This window comes from Camelus dromedarius, chromosome 24 (genome assembly GCF_036321535.1).
Source record: "Camelus dromedarius isolate mCamDro1 chromosome 24, mCamDro1.pat, whole genome shotgun sequence".
Lineage (NCBI taxonomy): Eukaryota > Metazoa > Chordata > Mammalia > Artiodactyla > Camelidae > Camelus > Camelus dromedarius.
Window position 1 is genome coordinate 1,531,026 of NC_087459.1, and position 26,217 is coordinate 1,557,242.

Sequence of the window (26,217 nt, forward strand, 5' to 3'; positions counted from 1 at the left end):
TTAGGGAAGTTTCCCCTAAGAAAGTGGCACATGGGGAGGGGGAGCCCATGAGTTCAATTTTTGAGATGTTGTGTTCAAAATGCTTCTGAGACAGCCAAGAAGAGATACTAAGTAGGCAGTTGGACTGTAAGTTGCCAAGTCTGTATGACGCCAGTCATCACTGTCTAAGATGACTGTATACAGTGTAAGTATATGACAGCATCCCTCTGGCTGCAGTGATTGACTGAGGATGGTCATATGACCCAGTTCCGGCCAATGAGAGTCAGGCCTTGGGCATTTGGGGGAATTTTTGTGGGTGTTGCTGAGAAGATGCCACATAAACCTGGAAAAGCTGGCAGCCCTCTTGTCCCCACAAGGGGAGGACTTGCCCAAGAATGAAAAGTAAAGCTGACAGATGGAGAAGGATTGGGTTTTGATGATAGCAAAGCCGACTTTACCTAGATGATTAAATTACATGAGCTTATAAATTTGCTTTCTGCCTTAATCTAATGTAAATAGGGTTCACCACTTAAATATCATTGCCACTAAAAAATTCTTGACATACCCATTCATGAACTCCTTTAAAGAAAATACCAGTTAAGTGTTTGAGAAGGAACTAGCCCCCCAAAGGGTAACTGAGTCACTAAGACTTTGTTTCCCCTTCCTCCCCCAGTTACAGGGACTTCTTTGCTAGATTTGGATGTCCTCCTACAAAGAGAGGTGTCAAAACACTGTAACACCTAATATGGATAAACTAGTAGAATTGGTTTCAACCAATTCCCTGATCAAAGCTAAAGAAAAGCAATCTTTGATGATACTGTAGATGAAGTGAGGAAAATCAACATTTGAACTGAGTAGCAAAGAAAGCTCTTACAAGGTCATGTTGAACCCAGGAATGTTTAAAGCCTAGATAGGTATGTTTAGTCTAGAAAAGAAACAAGAGATTTAAATCCATCCCACAATAAATTTATGTGAAACATACTTATATGAATATTTTTGGTTGTAACATCACGCACATGCACACACACACATACAGGGATATTTGGCTCTCTGCACATATGCACCTGTAGCAGTGTGTGTTCCTAGAAATATCTCTTCTAGTGAACACACATGTCTTAAATATCATGCTTGAAGGTTGGGTGCTGAATGTTATGGAGTAGAGCTGGCTCAGGGTTTTTTTTTTTTTTTTTTTTTTAATTGATATTTAAAGTTTATAGCACAAGCAGATGACCATGATTCCGATTTAGAATTTATTCACATGTATTTCTTTTTGTAAATGTCTTTAAAATATATTCATTTAAATTTCTGCTATAAATCAGTCTAGAGCAGATGTAGGTTTGTGCTAAGTACATTTTATAACAACTTCACAGAAGGGAAAAATGGCTTTGGGCATGTTTTTGGAAACATTCATGCAGTTACTCAAGGGAGAATTTGTACATTTTTTATATTTATGGTTTCTGCAATTTCCTAATAAGCCTTGGCACCCTGCCAAAGGCTATAAAAGACCAAGTAAAATTTATGATCCTTGAGCACGATAAAAAAAAAAAAAGCACTCTATTGTAGATTACTTGGATTAAAGGAGCCTGACAGCAGTTTCCTTTAATTGAGGCAGTATCTCTTAAACTGCAGTCAGTGGTGAATTTTCTTCTGATTTCATGTAAATGCTCATTTACCCATATCCTGACAATCTCACATGTCGAAGGCAAAGATCTTGGACTCTACATCCAACAGATCATATATTCCCTTAATCTGTGTTTTTGGTTCATTACAGGGGTCTCCATGCTCCTTCCTGTTCTATTGTCTGTTTCCAAAACCCATATCTTCAAATAGCAAGTTTCATTTTAAGCATCTTGAGGGTAGGAACCGTGACTGTAGATTTTGGAATTCAGCAAACTGCCCTGAATGTAGTTGGCACTTCTATTTGTTGAACAGATGAATGGAGCTCCCTGGATCTCATCCACAATTCCAGAAGGACCAGTTCCAGGTGGCTTGAGTTCCAGAGGCTGGAGGCAGTAGAAATTATGGGCAGGATTAATCACAGGACAGCGGGAGGGAAGACCAGCTGGGAATAGGCATGGAGTGGAAGACGGAACACATGGAAAAGGGACACTTCTGTTCCAACTTTGGGGGCAGAAAGAAGTAGGGGAAAGAATTGCACTTGGGTCTAGGGAGGGAGTACTCCTGATTTCTCATGTTCTATCCCCAGAAGCTACTAGGAATTGGATTAATTCTTTTTCTGAATATTAAATGTGTCCCCCCAAATACAAGCAAGGAACTGTGTGATAGATACATTGTGGCACTAAACTTAGTATCAAATCCAGGCTGAGAACCAAGGGAAAGCACTTCAGAAGGCAAAGGTCTGCTTTCCTACTACTGTGCAGAGTATCCTTCAGGGAAGCACCTAAGAATTCCTGGAAAAAATGCTGACAAGGAAGACATAAAGTCTTATTACTTCTCCAATTATTTATGTATCTGCTCCCTTTCTTCCCCCTTGGATAATTAGGGCATAATTAGGGCTCTCTTGCCTCAATCAATGTTTAGGAGCTAGCTTGCAGTTCATTACACATTTAAATGGATGCTCAGGCAACCAGCCCATGGGCAGAGTTTTAGCAAGCCATTTTCAAAGCTGAATAGCATTAGATAAATACCAAGAGAAAGTGGAGAAGAAGCAAATGCATAATCCATATAGTACCTACAAAGCCAAGTAAAGGAGTCCAGTCAATATCTTTTGTATCTTTCTTATACATTAGCATTTCATCAAAGCATAATTTGGAAGAAGTATAGCCCAGGTGATCCACAGCGATTACTCAATTCACTTGATTATTCAAGAAGGAATGTAATAACATTAACCTGCACATTTAGGTTCCAGCAGAGAGCATTGACAAAGTTCAATGTGTGTGGCTTGTCAAAATATCATGGGGTCATTTGACAAACGTTTAACATATGCCTTTCATGTTCTGAGTTGCTATAAAATTGAGGGTTTTCCTTTTCTGGCACAGGTATGTAATAGCTGCAACAGATCGTTTTTATTATTCATTCTTATGTGAGGTTGGCCCTGTGGGCAATCCATTTCTGTAGGTAATGCCATGATAATGGCCTCGAGACTGTGGGTTTCTCTCTCAGGCTCCATTTTCAAGCCAGTGACTCTCAAGTTATTTTTCCACCTCAGAGCACCTAAGAAATCTGTCACCCTTTCATCATGCCCTCCAGGAACAGTTTCTCCAAAAGCAGTAACTGCCAGGGGAGCTTGGGAGCATGCGTCACAGTATCTGGGGGTGGGGTGGGGTGGGTTGCAAGTACCTCTTCCCACCCCCAAGGTTATGCTTATTTCATTCATTAGTCAACACCTTTAGAGAAACATAACTGCTGGTTACTGAACATTCTCTGTGCAGGTGACCTTACATACACGGTATTTAATCCTCACCATGGCAGAGGGACTATTAGCCACATTTAAAGATGAGCTCAAGACTGAGATGTAAGAAACTGGTCCAGCGCCATCCAGATGGGTAAGGAGTGAGTTGGGACTTAATCTATGTTTCTTAAAGTCTCTCTCCTTCCACCATTGTGCTGCCTCCTACTGCCCAGCTGCTTGTATCTTAGATGTTCACTGTCTCAGCCCATTCCTGCTGCTCTTACAGAACACCACAGACAGGGTGCTTAAACAGCAGACATTTATTTCTCACAGACCTGAAGGCTGGGAAGTCTGAGATCAAGGTGCCAGATGATCTAGTGTCTGGTGAGACCCTCTTCCTGGTCTGCAAATAGGCATCTTCTTGTGTCCTCACATAAGGCGCAGAGAAATCGTCTCCCTCCCTTTATAAGGGCACTAATATCATTCATAAGGGCTCCACCCTCATGACCTAGGCACCTCCCAAAGGCCCCACCTCCTAATAACATCACATTGAGGGTTACAATTTCTAATACATGAATTTGGGAGAGGGGACACAAACACTTATTCTATAACATTGATTTTATATTTATTTGGAGGAGCTTGAGTGAGAGTGTATGGTATTTATAACGATATAGAACATCTTTTTTTTTTTTTTTTGAGGGGACTTAGGATGTGAATATATAAAACAAAAACCACTTTTGTCATGGGCACGTGCCAGCTTCAGCTGAGAATCTTGGAGGACTTTACACATGAAACAGAACTACCACTGCTGTCACTGCCTGGGTGCAGGAGCCACTGTCCAGAGATCCCCATGGCCCAAAACTCCCTCCCAGATTTCCAGATGAGTGCTAGGAGATGGGTTCTTTCACTAAGATACCCAGTTTGGTGCCCAGCTGAAGGGAAAACCAAGGTAACTAAAAATAGACTCATATACTGCCTCCTTATTCGCTTGAGAAATGACAGGACAGCATGCAGGGGAGTGGAGAATCCAAGGTGAGTAAGAAGACTGAAGTCACAAACACAACATACCTTAGGAAAAACAGAACCTATCTAAAAAGAACAGGCCTTGTTCTTCTCTTCTTTAAAATACAAATGTTCTGGCCATAAGAACTCTTCCATATATACATGTGGAGATCATCCTGGATTATCTGGATGGGCTCAATGTAATTACAAGAAGGCAGGAGAGTCAGAGGAGACGTGATATCAGAGGCAGAAACGGAGCGATGCGTTGTAGAAAGGCTTGATTAACCGACCATTGCTGGCTTTGAAGATGATGGAAGCGTCCACCAGCCAAGGAAGGCAGGCGACCCCTAGAAGCTGGGAAAGGCAAGGGAACAGATTCTTTCTTAGAGCCTCCAGAAGGAACCAGCCCTGCCCACATCTTGGCTCTAGCCTAATGAGACCCATTTCAGACTTCAGATCTCCAAAACTGTAAGATAACAAGTATGTGTGGTCTTAAGCCACTAAGTCTGTGGTGATTTGTTACAGCAGCCATGGAAAACTCACACAATCCCACAGAGTTTTTTCTTGTGCTGGCAGAATAACACCCATTTTTGTGTAGGTTTACATGAAGCTAAGGGCCTAACCCTTGCTTATCTGTGATCTCATCTCCCTGAGACCCCACCCAGCTCTCTGTGGTCCAGCCACCCTGGCCTTTCAGCATCTTCCAACTTAAAATGTTTCCTCTCTCCATGAACCCCTGCAATTTGTTACCTCTTGTTCATCCTACAGCTCTTAGCTCCAAATTTCCCAGGGACATCCATTCGAGAAGTGTTTATGGAGTGCGAGGCACTATTCCAGGGGCTGTGAATGGAGAACAAAACAAGAAGGGTCTCTGCTGTCCTAGTGGGGTGGAGGCAGACCACAAATAAGTACCCCAATAATTAAACATGGTCATTTTAGACAGTGATGAGTGCTGTAAAGAGGGAGCAGGGGACTGGGTTAATGAGCAATCCTAGGTGGCCATCAGGGACAGCCTCTCCAGGAGATGTCTGAGCTGAGACCTGAGTGATGTGTAAAACCCTTCCTCAGGGGGGCCTCCCCTAAAGCCACCCTGCCAGCTCTCCTGGAATGTTTCTGTCACAGGGCTTACCTGGTGTTATGGACTGAATGGTATCCCCTCCAAATTTACATGTTGAAGCCCTAACATGATTTTATCTGGAGATAGAGCTTTTGTGGAGGTAATTAAGGTTAAATGAAGTCGGGGGGCGGGGGCTAATCCAACATGACAGGTGTCCTTATAAGAAGAGAAATGCTTGTGCCCAGAGGAGAAGACATGTGAGGAGAGCAAGAAGGTGACCATCTACTGGCCAAAGAGAGTATTCTCACCAGATACCAACCCTACCAACACCTTGACCTTGGACTTCCAGCCTCCAGAATCGTGAGAAAACGAATTTCTTGTTTCAGCCTCCAGGTCTGTGGTATTTCATTATGACTGTCTGAGCCGACTCACGCAACTGGTTTGTAATCTACATCACCCAAACCTCTGTCAGAGCCACCTAGCTAGTCTCCTGGCTCCCTGTCTAGTCCTTCCTATGGCCCAGTCGCTACACAGTAGCGGGAGAGAACGTTCTAAAACGTAAATCAGGTCAGGTCACTCCCAATTCAGACTCATTAGTGCCGCACAGAACAAACTCCATATTCCAATTGTAGCCCCTCTCTGACACTCAGACCTCTCTCTGCTCACACACCCCAGCCAAAGAGGCCTTTCCTGCTCCCCAGACACCAAACTCTGGCCTCAAGACCTTTGCACATTTCTGCACGGCTGTCACCTTCTCAGAGGCCTTCCCTGACTCATCCCCCCAACTTAGGTGGAACCATCACTTTCATCACGGTCTCACTACCCTGCTGTAGTCTCTTTGGTTCTTACTGCCTGAAATGGTCTTCTCTGTAGCTCTGCGGCTCCCCGCCGCCACTGCCCATCCCATTACGGGGTAGGGACTCTGCCCTGCCCTCTGCTGAGCCCCAGAGCACAGCTGGCTGTTGAAAACACAGGTGGATGAGGTGGCATTTGGGCGGGGACCTGGGGTCAGGGAGCCAGGCCCTCCAAGCGTCCGAGGCTGTCCCTCCGTCCCAGAGCTGCCACTGAGCTCCGTGCTCCCTCTTCCCCAGCTGGAGGAATGGGGGCAACAACGGTTGCTCTGACGCTTCAAAGAGTTACAACTAGCAGAGTAGGACGCACCGGACAAGGACTCGCTAAATAAACAGTGTCTCAGGGGAGCCCTCTCGATACATGAAACTAGGTCAGTTCCCTGTTAAGACGCTGTTCTAACTCCCGACTCTTCTGCTCCGGGGCCGCTGCCCAGAAAAAAAACACCCACGGCGCCCATAAATTTGAATCACACGTCCACCACTAATCGGTTCTCAGAATGAGTGCGTTCGGGCACCGCTCGTCATTTTACTGGCTCCATTCACGGCCCCAGCCCGGCGGAGAACGCGCGCCCACTTCGGGGGCGGCCCCGGAGCCCAGGGCCGAGGGTCGCCGCTGCCGGGTCCGCCGCCGCCGCCGCCGCCGCCGCCGCCGCCGCCGCCGCCGCCGCCGGGTCCGCCGGGTCCGCCGCCGCCGCCGCCCGGCCCGACGTGGCGCCGCCACCGCCCCCGGCGCCGACGCTCGCGGGCGCAGCCAATGGCGGCGTCTCCCGGGCGGCGGGCGCGGCCTCCGGCCGCCAGAGGGCGCCGCGCGGGCACAGCCGAGCCGCTGCCGCTGCCACCGCCGGTCGCGGAGGGAAGCTGCGAGCGAGCGCCCAGGCCGCCGCTGCCACCGCCGCCGCTGCCGCCGCCCGCTGACCGCGCGCCGCTACTTCCCCGCCGGCGCGGCCGTCCCCGCAGGTAGGTGGGCGCCGCCGGGCCCCGCCGCCCGCCCGGCCCGCGCGGCGCCCCTCCCCCGCGCGGCGCCCCCGCCCGGCGCGCGCCCGCCGCCTCCTCGTGCTCGCGCGCGGCCGGTAACGGATGCCGGGCGGGGGAGGGGCGGCGCGCACGGCCCCCCGCGGCGAAGCGGCGGCCCGGGGGCTAGGGCTCGGCCACAAAGGGCGCGCGGCCCCTGCGGGGCGGGTGTGGGGGCAGTCCGAGGGCGCGCGGCCGCCTGGGCCCTGGCGGGCGGGCGAGTCCCGGTCCCGTCCCTCGCCTGGGGGCGGCGGGGGGCTCTTCCTGGGGGTGCGTCTCCGCCAAGTGGGGCGCAGAGGGCTGCAGCACACTCCATCCCGTGCCTGCGTGCATTTCCGTTGGCAAAGCACCTCTCGTTATTTAACTCAAAAAATATGTATTTTTTTCATTATCTGTGTATGTTCTGGTGATCGGAGACCCCCTAATTCAGTACCTTGGGTTTGAGGAGCGGGGAGCGTGTGGCTCGTTTATTTCGGGTTAGTCCTTCCCCTCAACCACCCCCCCCCCCTTTTTTTTTCGGTGCGGGGCGCCCGTCTAGGACGCCCGGCGAATGGTTTCCTGCCTTTATTGTGGATACGGAGATTGCCAGGCTTTAGATTTCTTTTTCCCACCCTTAAAGAATGAAGATCTGTCAGTTCCCATTAGCGTGAATTTCCTGTTGGGGACGGTCATTGTAGGGGTGTGGTCAAGCTGGAACGCTCTGGCTGGTCCCGAGAGGTCGCGCCTGCGCCCTGATTGGGTGGCTTTATCGGGAGTCGGGCATTTTCCCCCCCGTCCGGACATGTAGAGATAAAAGGGGGTACCGTGTTAGGTATTTAAGGACCGAGGGTCTGCCTAAACTCCATGTGCACTTCGCAGGGAGGTGGCCACTGACTGCAAGGGCTATTGAGCACATGGAATGTGGCTAGACCGAATTGAAATGCACTCCTGAATATTACGACTCCCGATTTTAAACACTTAGAAAAGAGAAAAAGTAAAATGTCTCATTCATAATTTTTTCTGCTTAAATAATGCAGATTGAGATGATAATGTTTTGAACATGTTAGGTTAACTGAAATACAATACTAAAATCTCACTGGTTTCATTTTACGCTTTTTTTTTTTTTAACATGGCTACTTGAAAAGTTTAAGTTAGATGCAACTCTCATTATATTCCTATTGGACAGCGTTCAACTAACTAGAGCATCCGAGTCGGGGCAGGGATAGCTGGGAGCCCATGCCATCTGCTTATCTTTTCCTGCTTCTCCGATGGCATGTGGCCTCCTCTCTCCTAGGCTCTCAAAGAACCCCCTGCCCCTCCCTTCTCACCCTCAGCTGAACTGTTGAACTGATTGCTCAATGAGAATCTTGTCCTAATATACAGAATAGTTCAAGTTAATGGACAGCATGTTCTTGGTTGAAAAAAAATTTTTCTGTTTGCTGGAGTCTGGAAATAAGATTCGACTTAGAATCCGATCACTTGAGTTATTGAAGCTGAATATTTTCAATATGTGAGTGCGTGTGATGTAAAGAGCGTGTTAATTTTCAGGGCATCTGCCACCTAAATGCCTTCCTCCAAGTAACTGTGACTTTTGCCTGGGGGTTCGTCATACCCTGACCTACACCCTTTCCCTTCCCTGTCCTCAGATACTGTCAGTTTTTGCCAATAAAAATGGTGGTTGTCGATCATACTGTCCCCTAGTTCTTAATTTTGATTGACTGTAAAACCTGCCAATTTGGAAGGGTTAAATCAATGTTGTGAGTGGGAGAATCAATTACTATAGAATCTTAACTCTAGGAATGTTGAGAGTGACTTGAAAAGTTGTGAGCATTCCAATAAAGGATGAGATAGAAACAGATGTCTGTATCCTTTTGCCTCGGATACCTTAGAAGGGCATTCTAGAGAAAGTATGATGTGTGGACTTCTAGATAGTATCTTGAAATGTGTGTGTGTGTTTTAATGAAAATACTTTTTCTCCACAGTGTTAGGATTGGAAGTTAAATTTGTTTTCTCCAAAGTGTGAAGTGTTTACAATTCAAGAAAAAAACTTTAGATAGCATTTTTAGGGGGAGAAATAGGTAAAACACTAATCCAGAAGTTTCAAAATTCATGCTTATGACAATACATCTGTTTTAATTCACGCATACACAAAAAAGCATATTATGTTGAGGTGAAAAATTTCCTTGATGTAAAGAAACAAGGCCACTTAACTTTATGAGGTTTTGCCCCAATAAGAAATTTGCTTTTTAATTTTGATTTTGGTGACATGTTGTTTAGTTAATTAATACTAATTAATTTCATATACCTTGCAAAGCCATGGGAACCATATAATGGATGGAGTAAGAGAGGCAGAAATTTTTCTGTTTCACAAACAAGGGAATGGAACCTTTGTATTTTATTAGACTACCTGAATCTAGAATGGGATATTCAGAATCTGGCCCTTCAGAATGCCCCTTCTAGAGTCCTGGGCATGTCACTGACCCAGGGTCTGGGTGACTTTGGGCAAACTATTGGTCTGGAAGATTACCCATCTTACTTGTTCATTCCTCCCATACAGAGTTCATGGATGAGGTGAGGTGTTCCCTGGGCCTTCTGGGAGGGCTGGCCACAGTAAAGGGGCCCCTGGCACATGTTGTATCTGACAGCAATTTCAAAATGAATAGCTCCAGGTGGGGTGGGGGGCAAAAATATGAAAATACCTTCCCCATGTTGTTTAGCACAGCCCTCATCATATGGTTTTCATTGTCAGTAAAAGGGAAAAACTTTCTCATAAAGTATCCAGTAGGAGACTGACTGCTTCAAGAAGGTGGTAGAACATTTATAATAATGTTGCACTCCCTGGATCTGTGGTCCCTGTGGGGTGCAGTGTAGCCACACAGTTTGGCAAGTGTTACCAGCGTGATCTGTTACAAGTTGGGGTTTGACAGGAATGTTACTTTAACTACTTTGTTTGCTTGTTTGTTTATGCGATTTCCTGGAGAGGCTTGAGTCTGAGGATAGTATTTAATACAGATTGGTAATTGTAATTTTTCACTTAAAATTTAGGAATACATTTTCAGGCAAAAACACAAGCACTGCACCGCCTCCCCTGGGGCACTTTCTCTGGTCCTGTGTGAAGAGGTCTTGTAAATAAGGCTGTTTAATGTTTACTCCTTGGATCTAAACACATGATGTTGTGGGCGGAGCATATTTCCATGTGAAGATCATCCCAGAGCGCTGCCCTCCCTCCCCGTGCCCGAGGCATTTCCGTGGACACCCTCTGCTTGTCTGAGTAGCTTTAAATCATGCCCCTTGCACACGTCATTGTGTGTGCCTGCGTGTGCAGTGGCCTGTATTTATTCTGTTCCTCTTGGGTGGCTTTTAAGCTCCTGCCTGCCTGTCAGAGCTGTATCTGTCTTTCAGACCCAGCCCAGGGCGAACTTAGGCGTGCTCGCCGTCCTCCAGGCGGCACCGGCACTGGTACTGGCCCTGGTGGTGTGGAACAGCTCTGTGGATAAGAATTCAGGCTCCAAGCCAGCCTGTCCGGCTCTGCCACTTCTGAGCTGTGTGATCCTGGACTCTTTATGTCAGTTCTCTGTGCTTTGGTGGCTTCCAGTACCTACCTCTTAGGGTTATTAGGAGGATTAAGTGATTTAATACATGTAAAGCATTAAGAACAATGCTTGGCATCCAATAAGAGCATCAGTGTCAGCTATTATTTCTACCTATACCATTCATTGTAGTCATTTTCCTTGGTGTCTTCTGATAATGGGAGATAGTTTCTAAAGTTACTGTGTAAGTCCACAATCTCATGGATCTGAACATGTCTAGTGACTGGAGTTGTACTCGACATCAATCAACAGGCCTGGAATAAACATTTAAAGGAATTGTAATGGAGACCTGGGGATGTTTCCGCCAATAAAACTTCAGAGTTTTAAAATCAGCCAATTCCAGAAAGGTGATGTTCCAGCTTGCAAGAGTTTAGTTAATACAGTGAAATTCAGTTTGAGTTTCTTGCTTTAAGATATACTTTTCCCAAACTTCCCCACCTCCCCACCACTCCACCGTTTCCTTCTGGTTCAAGGAGAAGAGGGTGTGTCTGACTGTTGGCAATGAATGAAACCCTTCACTGTACTCTTTCAGGTTTTTGCCTGTCACTGTCACTGGTTGATTCCCACTCTGTTGATTCATCCCCAGCCTTGTTCCCTAAGGAGGTGGGTCCCCCTTGGCGACCCCTGCTCCTGTGTAGTTATGTCCCCCAGGCCCCATCCTTTGTTACGCTTGCCTTGAGTGAGCAGCTGGACCCAGTCCGAACTCTCAGGCCCCTGAGCTTTGGGTGGAGCATTCTCTTCCCACTTGGTCACTTCATTCAAGCCATTTATTGCCCTGGACCCAGATAGTGGAAACAGTCAAGACTGAGAAAAATAGGGATCCCCTTGAAGGGAGTGACAGGGTGGGAGTGGGGTGTGGTGCTAGGGTAGGTGAAGAGGGACAGCCTCTGAAGCTGACGTTGAAGCCAAGGCTCTGGGGTGAAAGGAGCCAGCTCCGTTCAGATCTAGGAAGAGTGTCGTGGACAGAGGGAACAGGAAGTATGAGGTCCCGGAACCTCAGAGCCCTTGACTCACTCATTCCAGGAACCCACAGGAAGAAGGCCAGTGTGGCAGGAGCCGAGTGGGGGGTCGGATGAGGGCGGCATCATGATGAGGAGTCTAGATTTTACGCTAAGTGCCTAAGGGACACCATGGGAGGATTTTAAGCAGAGCTGTAATAACTGATTTGGGTTTTTAAAGAGCATTCCTTTCAGTTTAGTGTGGGAAATGAATGGGGGAGGGGACAGCGGGGAGGACAGAGAGCTGAGAGCAGAGACAGGAAAGGAGGGTATTGCGACATCCACCTGTGCCCTGGGCCGAGGTGGCCGAGGAGGGGCTGAGAGCCGGCATATGTTTTGACAGTTTCACCGACAGAAGCCTTGTCAGTGGATTGATTGGAAGTGGTGAGAGAAAGAAGGTTTCTGTTTTGAGCAACTGGCCAGAAGGTGGTTTTGTTACTGAAAAGGTAAGTTTGGGCCAAGGGTTAGGCATAGGAGGAGGGCATAGGAGTAGGGGAAGCATTACAGTTAAAAATGCTGAGTGAAGGTCACAGACAGACCCAGAATTTTGTGTGGGCCTTATATGTATCAGTAGGAATAGATGGTCTTTTTGTAAATGGTGTTTGGGCAACTGGTAGCTATTTGGGAGGGAAATATATATATATCCCTACATCACTCCTTACAGTAAACTGGTGGATTCAGTTTTTAAAAAATTCTTTAATGAAATAATGAGAATACTAGAAGAAAACGTGGAGAATTATTTTGTGATCGCAGAGTGGTGCAGGCATTTTTGAGTATGTCAAAATCCAGAAGCCATAAAAGAAAGTATTGATAAATTCAGCTACTTAAAAATAAAACTTTTGCCACCAAAATGTACCATAACCAATGTCATAAGATTGATATCAAATTGGGGAAAATAATAATAACATCCCAAAGGACTGCTTTCTTCAACATGTAAAGAGCTTCCATAGAAGCTCAGCCTGGAAGGAAAATGGGCAAAGGAGATGAGGAAACAGTTCACAGAAAGGGAAGTACAGACAGCTCTCAAATCTGAAGTGATGCCCAGCCTCACCAGTGATAGAAAAATTAAAATAAACAAAACCCCAAACACAGTTGTCACACTGTTTGTCACTTCCCTAGTTGACAGCGATGGAAACATTTGACGGGTTTCCTGGTGGTGGGTAGCATCGTTTGGTAAAACTTGGCAGCATCTGGCAAAATTAAGAAATGCATTCTGCTGTAGACCTGAGACTGCTCTAAAAAAATTGTCTATTTAAAGAAAAGAAAAGAAAAATACATATACCTTTCATCCTATGGAAATTCTTTGAAGCTAGGCATTTATGAAATGTCCTGTGCACCTGGTGAACTTTAAAGATTAGAAGCAACCGAAATGCCCATCACTAGGGGCCTGGTGACGTGACGGTGCAGACGTGTCATGGAACACCGTGCACAGCTGTCAGAGGCAGAGCAGCTTGACAGGTGCTGATCCAGACTGACCTTCGAGACTAGGTACCATTTGAGAAAAGCAAGGAGCAGAACATGTTAGGATGCCCGGTTTCTATAAAACTAACATAGGCACAAGATACTTTTTACTTTTTATTTAGATAATTAGCAACCCACAGGATATTGCAAAAGTAATACATAGAATCCCGTGAACCCTTCATCTGCTCCCAGCAAAGGTGCCGTTTACATAACTGTAGTGCAATATCAGCGCCAGGAAATTGACATTTATATTATACTAGACTACAGTCCTTACTCAGTTTTACATTCACTTGTGCGTGTGTGTGTTTGTGTCTTTGCAGTTTTATCCCATGCATAGATTCATGTAACCATCACTACAATCAAGATGCAGCATTGCTCATAGAATATCTTTGTCAGGACAGATTGGTAACAATGGTTGATAGATTGCCCTCAGAAGGGCAAATGGGTGGCTGAGTGACAGGGATGGGAAGGAGACATTCCTTTTCACGGTCATAATATTAAAAGCCTACTTTTTGAAGAGTGTGCGATGTCTGTGAGACATCCAAGTGAAACTTCCCAGTAGAGCGTATGGAGGGAGCTCCGCCAGGGAGGGACATGGGGAGTTGTCGGGGGCCCTGGATGTGGGTATTTAACATCTGGGTGGTGCAGGAGGTCCCTGGGGGGAGAGGGTGGCCCGGGGAGAAAACAGGGTCTGATGAAGCCCCAGGGCTTTCATGTTTGGAAGTCAGCTGGACGCGAAGCCCCCAAATCAAGGAGGGAGTGAACTCCTGCTGAGTTTGAGTAAGAAAAGCGGCTGTCGGACTAACTTCATCAAATTCTTCCTCACTTTAAAATTGAGGCCAGGTTTTGACTGGGTCCAAAAATAAGATGGTGTATAAAGCATTGATCTTTTTCTTTTTTTCAAAAAGAGATGTAAGGAAAGGCTTATTTCATGGGTAATACTAATCTGTAGTGAAAAAAAAAACGGAACAGTGATTGCCTGGGGTCAGGGTGGGGCAAGGATTGACTGGAGAAAAGACATGGGGGAGCTTTCTGGAGTGACTGTAGTGGTGTATTTCAAGTCAGGGGTCTGGGTTACATGAGTGTATCATTTGTCAAAAATCACTATCAAATGCGTGCATTTTACTTTAAAAAGCTGTAAACAAATGTTGAATTCCAGATAATTATATGTATGCTGAAGTGTTTAGTGAATTACAATTAATGTCTGCAACTCGCTTTGCAGTTTACCAAAATTAGGTTGATGGATGGACAAAAAGATGGACAGATGGGTAAAGACGGGCAGATGTGATAAATAGAGCAAAATTTTAATTGTAGAATGTAGATGCTGTTCATTGTAAAAAAATTTTTTTTTGTAATAAAATTTAGGGGGGAAAACTACAGAATATGAAATGCTCTGTTGTATTGTATTTAAATATTACCTGAAGTTATGTTCCCAAATCTTTAAATGAGTGAAGGAGGCATGGTATTTCTTGCATGCTGTTAAGAATCTGCATTCTTAATCACTTACTTGAGTTGTCAGCTCTTTGCCACCTGCCCTTTGTCCTTAAGAGGCCAAGGTTCAAGGTTTTGTAGCACTTTCTGGAGAAATAGCTCTAAGGCTCTTAACTTGGTGGATTATTATTACCCAGAAGTCCTCCTGAGCCAACAGATTTACTTTGAGTGAACCTCAAACTAATTCCCCACCCAGCCAGACAGAGGTTGGGAGAGGTCTGCCATTCACTGAAGGACGGCGGAATGCTTCTTGCTGTCAGCTTTTCTTTTGTCCCTGACCCTCTGGCCTGACCTCCCTGGACGCCCAAGTGCCTTTGAGCTCTAAGGTTCTGACTCTGCCCTAAGTAAAATAGAGAAAAGGCTTGGTGGTCCCTTAAGTCAGCTTTCTAAGGAAGGGTCTAGAAGCTACATAGACTTCTTTTAATACTTTCTTTTCCCAGAGGTAATTTATTTATAAGGTTAAAAAAAAAAGTTTGAAAGGTTTGCAGTGGAAAGACACTGTCCCACCCCTCTCCCGGCCCTGGGTTTCTCCCACTGCTATAACTTGCTATGATTCCATTTCGAGCTATTTCATGTGTACATTAGCAAATAAGAACATATAGCCTCCTTCTTAAATAACAAAACAGGGTCCTATTGTAGACACTGTACTTAACCCTTTTTTTCCCCAGCCCCATTTATTCAACCATTTCATTTTTGACAGGCATTGAGTTAATTTAGTATCTCTTTCTCTTAGAAATAGTGCCTCCTTAAAGAACTTTGTACATATATGTATGACTTTACTTTTTTTTTTTTTAATATGATGGAAATGGTAAGATGTGTCCAAGTGAAGAGCAGGACAAGCCCGTATCCCTCCCCCTCATCCAGCTGGGGCAGTTTTCCGTACTTTTGCTGTTCTTGTTTCATGTTCACCCACTTATCGCCTTTTAAGCTCAACTATCTTAAAAACAAACTTTAGGAATAATGCCATTTTATATCAGTGTCATGGCCTTTTTTAACTTTTTATTTTGGAAAATTTCAGGCATAGAATTTTAAAGCAAATCCCAGATACCATATCCTTTCACATATAAATACTCTGGTAAAGTAACCAACTTTTAGATACAAGATCAAAATATTTAGAGCTTGAAAGTATTCAAAAGACAACAAGAATTAGCACCAGTTCTCAGCCTCTGGGGCATTCCAACCTCCATCCCTACTCTACACTCTGGAAACGGTAGTCTTAAAAGTAAAACTTGCCTACAAACAGTAAACAATAATGAAACTAAAACACTTCAGCTGTGTACTTGAAACATGGCTGCCATTTCCGTGTCTGTCACATGGGTCTTTTTAGGATTAGCTCTCAGTAGTTCTCATCCAGGGGTGATTGTGTGGACCCCCCAACCCTGCCCCACCCCCACCAGGGGACATTGGAGACGCTTGAGTTTGCTGCAGCCTAGAGGAGGTCGTGCTCCTGGCACCTAGTGGGCAGAGGTCAGGATGCTGCTGACATCCCACAGGGTGCAGGGCAGCCCTGTGCAACAGAGTTATTCAACCCAAACTGTGATGGTTGAGAAACCCTGGCCTAGGACATTGGGAGCCGTTTTATCCCTGTGCTTCAGCTTTCTGGGAACTGCTTAACGAACGTTGATTAGTTGGGATAAATACCAACGGTGTTGACATTTGCCAATGTTACCCCTGAAGGTAAACCCTTACCTTCCGGAGAATTCCAATTAAAGTAACTTCATTTAGATCCTTGTTCCACCAGTTGCGTCAACAAGGACTATTTCAAAAGCTTGTGTAACAAAATATGTATAAGGTTTAGACTCTGCTCGCAAGGAAGTCAAAGTCCCTCGGAGGCAAGCGGATGTGAAACTTTTTCACTTCTGGAGAGCCTCCAGAACCAAAACAAGGCCGGCGCTGTTCTCATGCTTGTATACATGTGTGTACAGACAGGCGGGAAACAAAATCTGCAGTTGAAGAAGGGAAGACAAGAGGAGGAGAGAGATGATTTTTTCCTGCGTGGTGTTTGGGAGGGGCCTACAAAATCTGCAAGGCTGTTCTGCCTTAAGGAGTGTGAAAACCCTCTGTGTTGGGGATCACAGACCTGACTCAGATGGTGTCCTGGGCGTTGAGGACCTTAGTCCCCTAGGCAGAGATGGGTGTGTCCACTAAAGGTGTGACAAGACCTAGGTTATGGGTGTTTTAACTGGGGCCTGGGAACCCTGCACCTTATATAATTTTTGCTTGTTTCTTTCCAGATTTCTCATTTAGAGAGTGGATGTGTGGGATAACATGTCCAGTGTGTCCGAGGAGAGAAGAAAAAGGCAGCAGAACATTAAGGAAGGACTACAGTTTATACAGTAAGGGCTCAGTTCATGCCTTGTGTTCTCATCACACAGTCATTCCTTATGTGTGCCTCTGCATTTTGCAGAGAAAGAAACCTTTATTTGTGTTTCATAAATCCTGTTAATTTGGGTTTGAAATTAGATGATTTCGTTCCAGTGGTATTTTTTGCTCTTGGACATGGATTTCTTTGTGTTCTGAAGTGGATCTTGCTGTCACTGATTTTGAGGGCTAAAGCCCATTAGTGTCCCCAAGAAACGTTAGACTAAGGGAGCTGAGGAATTTGAACCTAATCTGTTAGGAACAGTTCTGACGAGTGAAAATGAACATCTGTCAGCACTCAAGGCTTTTGTGATCACACTGTTCTGTTAAGAAGCTCGGTCTCTAACTGGCCTTCTTTTTTTGTTTGGTTTTGGTTTTGTTTGTTTTTCGGGGGGGTGTCATTGGGTTTATTTATTTATTATTATTATTTTTACTTAACTGAAGGTACTGGGGATTGAACCCAGGGCCTCCTGCATGCTGAGTATGCATCCTAACCACTGAGCTATGCCCTCCCCCACTAACTGGCCTTCTTAAAGCACGTCAGTGACAGGACCACAGCTCGGGTGTCTGTGGCCAGGTGGAAGGGCCTCTTTGCCCCTCCCGGAAGGAGGCATCCTTCTCCACTGTTCTGCAGTAAATTGGATCGAACAGTGCCAGTGCTTCTGTACTATTTTTAAAATTTTTTGGCATTTGAAGAATTAGAGCTTTTGTTAGTAGAAGTCCATTTAAAAGGAAAATGTTATTCTTACCCAAGAAAATATGAAGGAATAGTTTCAGATTTTTTTTTCATGACTACAGTTATATGTGAATAGAGGTCCTAAAGGAGAAGTAGGTCTTTGAAATGTGCTTCGAACCATTGGTGAGCTAATAGAGCCTCAGTCTGAAGATGCCTTCTGTACTGGGGAAGAACAAAGATGGAAAACTAACACTACCTGAGTTCAAGACTTCCTGTTAAATTGCAGTGGTCACGACAGTGTGGACCTGGTGAACAAATACATCAGTGGAACAGAATAGAGAGCTCAGGTGACTTTTGAATGAACAAAGCCTGATAAGAGCCTAATCATTAAAATTAATTTGTTTCTTCTTCTCAGGTCACCGCTGTCGTATCCAGGAACACAGGAACAATATGCGGTAAGGTCTCTGAGAAGGTCTGCTGGAAAGCTCTGCAAATAGCCTGTGAACTGTAGTATGTAGCCAGGTTGGCAAACCCAAATGCAGCCCACTGTCTGTTTTTGTAAATAAAGTTTTATTGGAACACAGCCACGCCCATTTGTTGATGTATTATCTATGGCTGTTTTCACGGTGTGGTAGTTGAGACAGACCAGATGACCCATGAAGCCTAAAATACTTACTACCTGAGGGCTTACAGAAAAAATTTGCTAACCCATAAAATTGTTTTTTCCAGCAACTTGGACAGTTGTCTTGTATTTTCTTTCCTCTATTCGTATAGTTTTTAATTAATTTATTTTGAGCCCCTTGACAATTACTTTTAGCCTTTCATTTCATTGAAAATAGTGGGACAGAATATGTTGAGAAGGAGAGGGCAGAGTATCTTCTGATTTTATTTTGAAGTTGTAACAGTAGTAGAGGGGTGACTGGACAATAAGAGGGGCGAGCTAGAGGTAAATCTGGTTAGTCAGAAACAGAGAAAGCCCAGTTGACTGGGTCTTGGACTAAAGGCCCTCATCTCTGCAGACTTAGCTCGCCCGTAGCCTTGTGTCTCTGAGGGTTTTGATGCTTCTGAATGTCACGTCTTTCTTTCTGCCTCCCTCCCTCCCTCCGTCTCCATTCATTCAGTCTCTCTCTTCCTTTCTTCCTTCCTCTTTTCCAAACAGATGTAGAACCATAAAGTATTAGAGCTAGAAGTCACCTGGAACAATGCTTTCATTTTACAGATGTGCAGTCGGGGTCCAGAGAGGTTAAGTGGCACGTCTGAAGTCACCTCAGTTGTTATAAGTTGATCTTGACAGTTTTCTTCATTACTTTCATCAGCTGAGATGTCAATTCGTAAAATGAGACAAGAGCTGAATATTTATCTGATCCTTTGATAGGAAAGGACTTTTAAAATATTAAAGCAATGATAGAAATCAAGGGAACTTGAGAACCTTTGTCCCGACCAAAAGAATGTGTATACTTACGCGATAAGAAAAAGGTTTAACATCTCTTCCCCCTAAATCAGTAAATGACCTAAGCAAACATTTACCAAAGAAGAAATGGTCTGTGAAAATGTGGGGAAGTTCAGCCTCACTGGTAATCAGATACACAAAAAAGGATACCACAAACAACAAGGTCCTACTGTATGGCACAGGGAACTGTATTCAGTAACTTGTGGTAGATTTTATGTGTGCACACGTTGGTGGGGGTGCTCTGGAGCAAGCTGCTAGAAGCATTCATTGTTACTGCCTTTTTGGAATATGTTAGAAATATTAGTCAAAATCCTTAAAATGCTCATTCTCTTTGACCGAGAGTTTCCACTTGTAGGAATTTATCCTGGGCACAGAGTTGGAGATGTGACAAATATTGACAAAGTGCTTTTGCAGCATTTTTCTTAATGAGATGTTGAATTTTCTCTTGGAAAAAGGAAGCAAAATGAAACCCTAGCTGAGTAGCAGTGACTCTGCTGGATTTAAGAATTTCTCACAACAGTGCTTGTTGCTCTGTCAGATTATTTCCTCTGTAGTTTTAGGTACAAAACTTAAAATTTGCTTACACTCTGACTTGTTCCTTAAAAGGTTTCAAGAATGGTAACTTTTTTTCTTTTCTTTTTTCTTTCTTTCTTTTTTTTTTTTTAAGGTATATTTACGTGCACTTGTGAGAAATCTTTTTAATGAAGGAAATGATGTTTATCGAGAACATGATTGGAACAACTCTGTAAGCCAATACTCAGAAGCTTTGAGTATAGCTGATTATGCGAAGTCTGAAGAAATTTTAATCCCTAAAGAAATCATTGAAAAACTATATATAAATCGTATTGCTTGCTATTCTAATATGGTGAGTTGTGATTTTTAGAGCAATGTTCCTAGAGAGAAAAAAGATTTTCAAAAAACATAATACATTCATAAAAGTCAATTTTCTAATTTCAGTTTTTAAGAAAGATGTATCAACTGCTTTTAGAGTGGCCTGAAGCTTTGAAAAATCAGCTTAGAAAACATGCTTAGGGATTTTAAAAATAATTTCTTAGTTACTGGTCCTTGGAGATTCCCATTTGAGTGTGGCTTTTAGGGTTATGTCTACTTATTAAAAAATCAGTCTAGGAAGATACGGGAGTTCAGAGATCAGGGTACCCATCAAGGATCTCTGCTTCTTAGACAAGATTCAGTTAGTCCTCTTCGGAGCTTTTTTAGCACAAAGCAGTAGTTACCTTCCAAAGAATTAACGCAAGTTTTTCACAAGTCTGAACTTAAAAAAGCAGTATTTTGATATGCTTATAATTTTCACTATAGACATTCAGTAAACTTTAACCATGAATTTAAGAATAAAGTATCCACGTTGTCACCTGCTTCTTTGGTCATGAGCGTTCATTAATGATTTGTTTTGTTTTCTATAAGATATTCCTCATCAACTAGCTATTTAAGTGTTACATTTCCATTTAGCGTTTTAATGAGCTCCAAAAAGGGGTAAGTACAATGGAGAGGAAGATAGCACAGGAGAGGGACATCTGGGGACATCAGCCATACCTAGAATATTTTATTTCTTGAAGATTTGGGGCCTTTATGGCCAAAGGTTAACATTTGTCTGATTTGGGTGGTGAGTTCACAGAGATCTATTCTTTCTACTTTTGTGGATTTGAAATTTCATAATGAAAATAATTTTAAAGAGAAAATTAATACCACCGACTTTCAATTTAAAAAGAGGGTCTGAATTTGTTTGCATTTACAGGAAGACATCATTGCAAGACATGATTTTGTTTGATTGCTAACTCTTTTTGGTCTTACATACCAGGGTTTCCATGATAAAGTTTTGGGAGACTGTGATACAGTCCTCAGTTTAAATGCCAGTAACTGCAAAGCTCTGTATCGGAAATCTAAGGCCCTAAGTGATTTAGGAAGATACAAGGAGGCTTATGACGCTGTAGCAAAGTGCTCCTTAGCAGTGCCTCAGGTATGGAATTTACGTTTTAGTTTATTTGTTTAGATCATAACCATTTACATTGCTTCTGTGTGGAGAAATGGAATTTAAGCAGTCACATTTTCCAGCCAGCCATCCACCTGCTTCAGGTAGGAATAGCTGCCCATAAAGCAAGTGTCTTAGCAGAACATAAGTTATAACAGTTGTGCCTGTTTGTCTTTATGGTTAGTAAATACAGCCCCCCATTAATCATATATTCTCACTTTTTTCAGGATGAACATGTAATAAAACTAACTCAAGAACTAGCTCAAAAATTGGGATTTAAAATAAGAAAAGCATATGTTAGAGCCGAGGTAAGCTGGAGTTCTCTCCATAAGGTATTTTCATTTTGTTTTGTAACTTGGAGTCAGTTCTGGTTTTAAATTAGTATCTTAATTTTCTTTCAGCTCTCACTGAAATCAGTTCCTGGGGATGGGGCTACCAAGGTAAGGTTATTACTTCTGTAAGAATTGTAATGTTAAAAAAAAGAGAAGAAGAAGAAGAAAAGATAGAAGCATTAGCAGTTCTGCTTTTAATATTTTTGGTTTGTGTCTATTTTTGAGACCTCTTTATTCCTTAAACACATAAGTGGCCAGAGCTTCCTGTCCTATAAAAAAAAAAAAACAAAGAACTCAAGTAGTATCTTTTTACTCTTAATCAGCATTTCCTGAAGTCCAAAGGAGCATTTTACAGGATATTAATAGATGTTAGGTTTTATTAGAAAAAGTGGGTCAGGGCCAAATACTAATTTTAGGACACAATTAACAAGTTGTTGTTTTTTAAAGATAAGTCTTCTTGGAGCTGTTAAGATGCTGCTGTGAGTTGGGGAGGGAGTGGTGGCTGGACTAGTCCCTCTGGAACTGGAAGGCTCCTGAATATCCTTTGAGAAATACTGGGCCACAAGAAATAAATACCAGTAGGCCAGCACTGTTTAACCCCACATGCTACAAAAGCTTACAAATTTTGTGGATCTTCATTGGAAGGAGGTCAAATATGAGAACCTGCATTGCTCTCTTAGTGTGAGCTTTATAGCTTGCTTTATAGTTCAGAATCCTGAAAATATTATGATCTATTATTTGGTTTAATTTCTAGGCTTTGAATTGTTCTGTGGAAGATATCGAGCCAGGTATGTGTTCTCACACACGTCATCTTAATCTGAGAAGTGCCAGCTTCAGACATTATATATGTTACAGTGTTGTCAAATAAGGTTGCTATGTAGTTATCAGTATTAAAGCAAGAATAGTTTCAAAAACCACCTGTGTGCCTCTGGATGTGCTGGTGAGTGATGATAATACCAGATGTCAGTGAGCAATCATTCGATGCCCCCTATGGCCTCAGCACTGTCTAGGAGTGCCACCCAAATGGGGCCCAGGCATTTTGAGAAAGAAGGAAAGGTTTTCACGAGTGAATATATCTATTTCTGGGTAAAATAATTTCTTTTTAGAGTTTTGCTCTTCTACTTGAATTACTTTTACTGTTGTGTCTGTGTTTATAATTGCTTTCATGTTTTTACCTAGCTCTTCATTTTCTCTGTTATTGGCTATATAACCCTAGTATTATGTAAATACCCTGAAAATAAGTGAGTGCATGTCCGTCCATGTTACAGATTTATTAACTCCAAGGCAAGAAGCAGTTCCTGTTGTTTCTATACCTGCATCCAGTTTTTCTCAGCAAGTTGGAAGTGAGCTGGCCTCAGTTCCTATTATGCCCTTAACTTCTATTTTGCCACTGCAAGTGGAAGAGAGTTCTCTGCCATCGACAGTGTTGGCAAATGGAGGAAAGATCCCCTTCACTATGCCGGAAGCTTTTTTGGATGATGGAGATATGGTCCTTGGAGATGAAATAGATGACCTCCTAGATTCTGCACCTGAAACTAATGAAACAGTTATGGTAAATTTCAATGTGACTCTTTTCTTCTACAGGCGGGCTTAATTTTTTTTTTTAATTGTAGTATAACTTGCTATTTTCAGTATTGCCTACAGACTAAACTTTCGGTTTCTTGGAAATCATTTTTGTCCTTTTCCAGTGTTAACTGGCTAATTTGGTCATTTTTTAAATAAAAAAAGAAACATGCTAGGAATCACATATTATGGAAAAGGAAAATTTAACTTTCTGACAAAGAACAGGCATTTGATATTTAAGGAAAAATAAGTTTATAGATTAAGGACTTTTCATTCCTTAAGGATAATTCTCCTGTAAACATATACACTGAAGCAAGTGTCAGCAAACTTTGGTCCACAGGCCTGATGTGGCCTGCTGCCTGTTTCGTATGACCCGCAGACCAAGACTGGTTTTAGATTTTTATGTGGTTGAAAGAAGAAAATAAAGGATAATATTTTATGGCATGTGAAAGCGTCTCATGACGCTGCAGTGAGAGTGGAGTGGTTGCGACAGAGACCATGTAACCCACAAAGCCTGCAATATTTCACATCCAGCCCTTTATAGGAAAGTCCACTGACCTCTGCCATAAAGTATATTAAAATAGAGGCAGCAGCAGTGGGAGGAGGATAATGAGGGAGAACTTCAGAGCTGGTTTCCAGGGCAGATGACATCAGTGACGTCCCCGAGGAGATGGCAGAGAGAAGGAGATGTGAAAAGCAGACAGGCTGGGGGCTGGTTCCTACCACTGTGATCTTAAGCAAGTAACTTCACCGCTCAGCCCCTCGGTTTCCTCATCTGTACAATGGCGGTCACAGTAGGGAGTATCTCAGAGAGTAATGAGAATTAACTAGGTGGTATATGATTTATCATAGTATAAGGCACATGGAAGCTCTCAATAAATCATTGCTTTGCAGGGGAAGGGGAAAGTAGTGTTCTGTTTGTTCTTGTGAGGTTGTACATTCACGTCTCCAGAAAGATGGTCCCAGCTTTTCCAGGCTGCCCCAGCCCCCTTCTCTGGAGCACCCCTCCTTCTGTTCCACACTCCCCCCCCACCCCCCCCAGTCCTCACAATTTCTCTTTGATGAAGCCAGTTCTCATGAGCTTTATTGTTGGGTAAGGGTAGGGAATCGTAAGGACGTTTTGAAAATGAAACATAAATGTCACATTTGGATTACAACAATATTAGACATCACACCTCGATCCTTTTTCAAAAAGTAGACTTGAAGAGAAACAAGTTCGGTAGCTTGGATTCCGCCACTGAGTCTTGATTTTGGTTTCAACTTTGTTACGCGGCAAAATCACCCAATGGAATAATTTGTTTTTATATGCTGATGTTAAAAGCAGTTCAGCAGCTTGGAACTGAGTTTCATGGATTTTAATTAGGTCTTGTTTCCTCCCCAGCCATCAGCTTTAGTCAGAGGTCCCCTCCCAACGGCCAATGTCACCCCAAGCACCCCCTTCTCAGCGTCTCTTTTGGGCACCTTGCCCATTGGTGCGAGGTACGCTCCTGCACCCTCCTTCTCGGAGCTGTATCCACCGTTGACTTCGTCCTTAGAAGATTTCTGTTCTTCTCTAAATTCATTTTCAATGAGTGAATCCAAACGAGGTAAGAATGGAGCCACTTATGTAAACAATGAACAGTTAATTTTCTTAAATAGACAATTTGATGTGACAGTTGTTTAACTATAGGTTGTTGGTACTTGAATTATTTTCATTGTAGCTGAAAATATATTGTAGCTGTAAAAACTAAAACTTCCATTTTAAATTCACCTGGACTTAATTGTGCCATTGTGGAGATCAAGAAGCAACGGTGTGAGAACAGGAATGTTTGTGGCACTGGGTTTGTTAAGCTGGGTGTCTGTTGTTTATTCGCAGGGTAGGGGGAAGTGACTTTTAACATTTTTTTCTTAGCAAGGTTACCCTATCTTAAAGGGTCTTAAAGACAGGTTATCCTTTTAAGTTCTGAATGAGGCAAATACTTAAAGACTAATTTAAGACCAGTGTTTAGAATGATAATAATTAGATCCATCTATTTTAGGCTTAATCCACTGAGTTCAGAAAACTGCCTAGTGCCTTCATTTTACAAAGGATTGCTGAGTTTTTGGCTTGACTCCTGTTTTTGTAATCCTAGGCTTAATACATACTTTAACAATAAAAATCTTCATCTTTTTTTGAGGCATTGGTACAGTTAAAGGGACAAAAATAAAAATAATTGGTTTAAAGATTGACAGCTTGAAGAGACTAAAATTTGTGAGAGACAGAGGAGAGAAAGAAAATGATTGAGTGGTAGACTAAGAAAAAGAAAGTAATTGAACCTTACTAATTTTGTTAATGTTATGGTGAGTTCCTGCTTCATATTTTCAAAAGGAGAAGCTCTTTTCCCCATTTTGAATGTGAATTATTTTCTTAGTCTTTCTAACAGTCCCACTTGGTAGGCCCCTTCTTAGCTTATATTTCTGAAAATTGCTTTTTATTTTAATTTGTTTGTCTAAGGGTGATTTGTGCCCTTGGTTTCTGGAGGAAAGGAAAGACTCTGGAGCCCTCTTTGAGTGTCGATAATGAACAAGAAAGCTTCTAGGAGCTGGGATGGGAACATAACGTGGGAAGCCATAGTCAGCTGCTAAGCCCTGCTGTTCTTGTTACGTGATTAGAATGAAAAGGTCTGTTGAAGTTTTTTTATTATTTTAGATCTGTCCACCTCAACTTCTAGAGAGGGAACAACGCTTAACAACAGTAATTCTTCCCTTTTACTTGTAAGTGCCACTTCCTCTTTTGTAAATTCATCGCTTAAATTGAAAATAGGTCTTTTACTTAAGTAACTGAGTTATTTGAATGAACGTGACCATCTCCCTGAAGTTCTGTGTGTGCTGTGGGAAAGAGTGTTAAAATAAGACTCTTGCAGAACATCCAGTAATAAATGCTCTGTGTTTAAGGCTGGATCTGTCATAGCAAATTAATCACGATCGCAGGCAGTGTAAGAGGCTTTAGCATAGCACGAACAGCTAGGAAATAACAAGATCAGGGCATGGAAAACGTGTTGGCTGATGAGGCAGAACAATTACCCATCACTTGTAACAACTCATGGAGCATCCAAAAA

At 43.3% G+C, this 26,217-nt stretch overlaps 1 protein-coding gene and 1 long non-coding RNA gene across 4 annotated transcripts in view; one reads left to right on the plus strand and one right to left on the minus strand.

Moving 5' to 3' along the window:
* Positions 1-1,865: 1,865 nt before the first annotated feature.
* On the minus strand, positions 1,866-6,841 carry LOC116147229 (uncharacterized). Of its 2 annotated transcripts, none has more exons than XR_010377628.1 (3): positions 5,084-6,840; positions 4,400-4,687; positions 1,866-1,982 (listed from the first exon to the last, which is right to left on the minus strand). It is a non-coding gene; the product is annotated as an uncharacterized LOC116147229 (long non-coding RNA). The 2 variants fall into 2 exon arrangements; XR_010377627.1 differs by lacking the exon at positions 1,866-1,982 and having other exon boundaries at positions 3,532-4,687; positions 5,084-5,173; positions 5,710-6,841.
* A 227-nt stretch (positions 6,842-7,068) lies between these two features.
* Positions 7,069-26,217, plus strand: part of ZC3H7A (zinc finger CCCH-type containing 7A) — a 32,232-nt gene continuing 13,083 nt past the window's right edge. The window contains exons 1-11 of one of the 2 annotated variants that reach the window (XM_031433262.2): positions 7,069-7,198; positions 17,006-17,107; positions 18,224-18,263; positions 19,926-20,123; positions 21,075-21,233; positions 21,473-21,553; positions 21,647-21,685; positions 22,332-22,365; positions 22,846-23,129; positions 24,522-24,726; positions 25,809-25,873. In XM_031433262.2, coding sequence (XP_031289122.2) covers positions 17,040-17,107; positions 18,224-18,263; positions 19,926-20,123; positions 21,075-21,233; positions 21,473-21,553; positions 21,647-21,685; positions 22,332-22,365; positions 22,846-23,129; positions 24,522-24,726; positions 25,809-25,873 — 1,173 coding nt within the window. In that variant the 5' untranslated portion in view covers positions 7,069-7,198; positions 17,006-17,039. Of the gene's footprint in view, positions 7,199-12,070; positions 12,266-17,005; positions 17,108-18,223; positions 18,264-19,925; positions 20,124-21,074; positions 21,234-21,472; positions 21,554-21,646; positions 21,686-22,331; positions 22,366-22,845; positions 23,130-24,521; positions 24,727-25,808; positions 25,874-26,217 lie in introns of those variants that run through there. The other variant, XM_010980036.3, reaches the window with a different exon arrangement.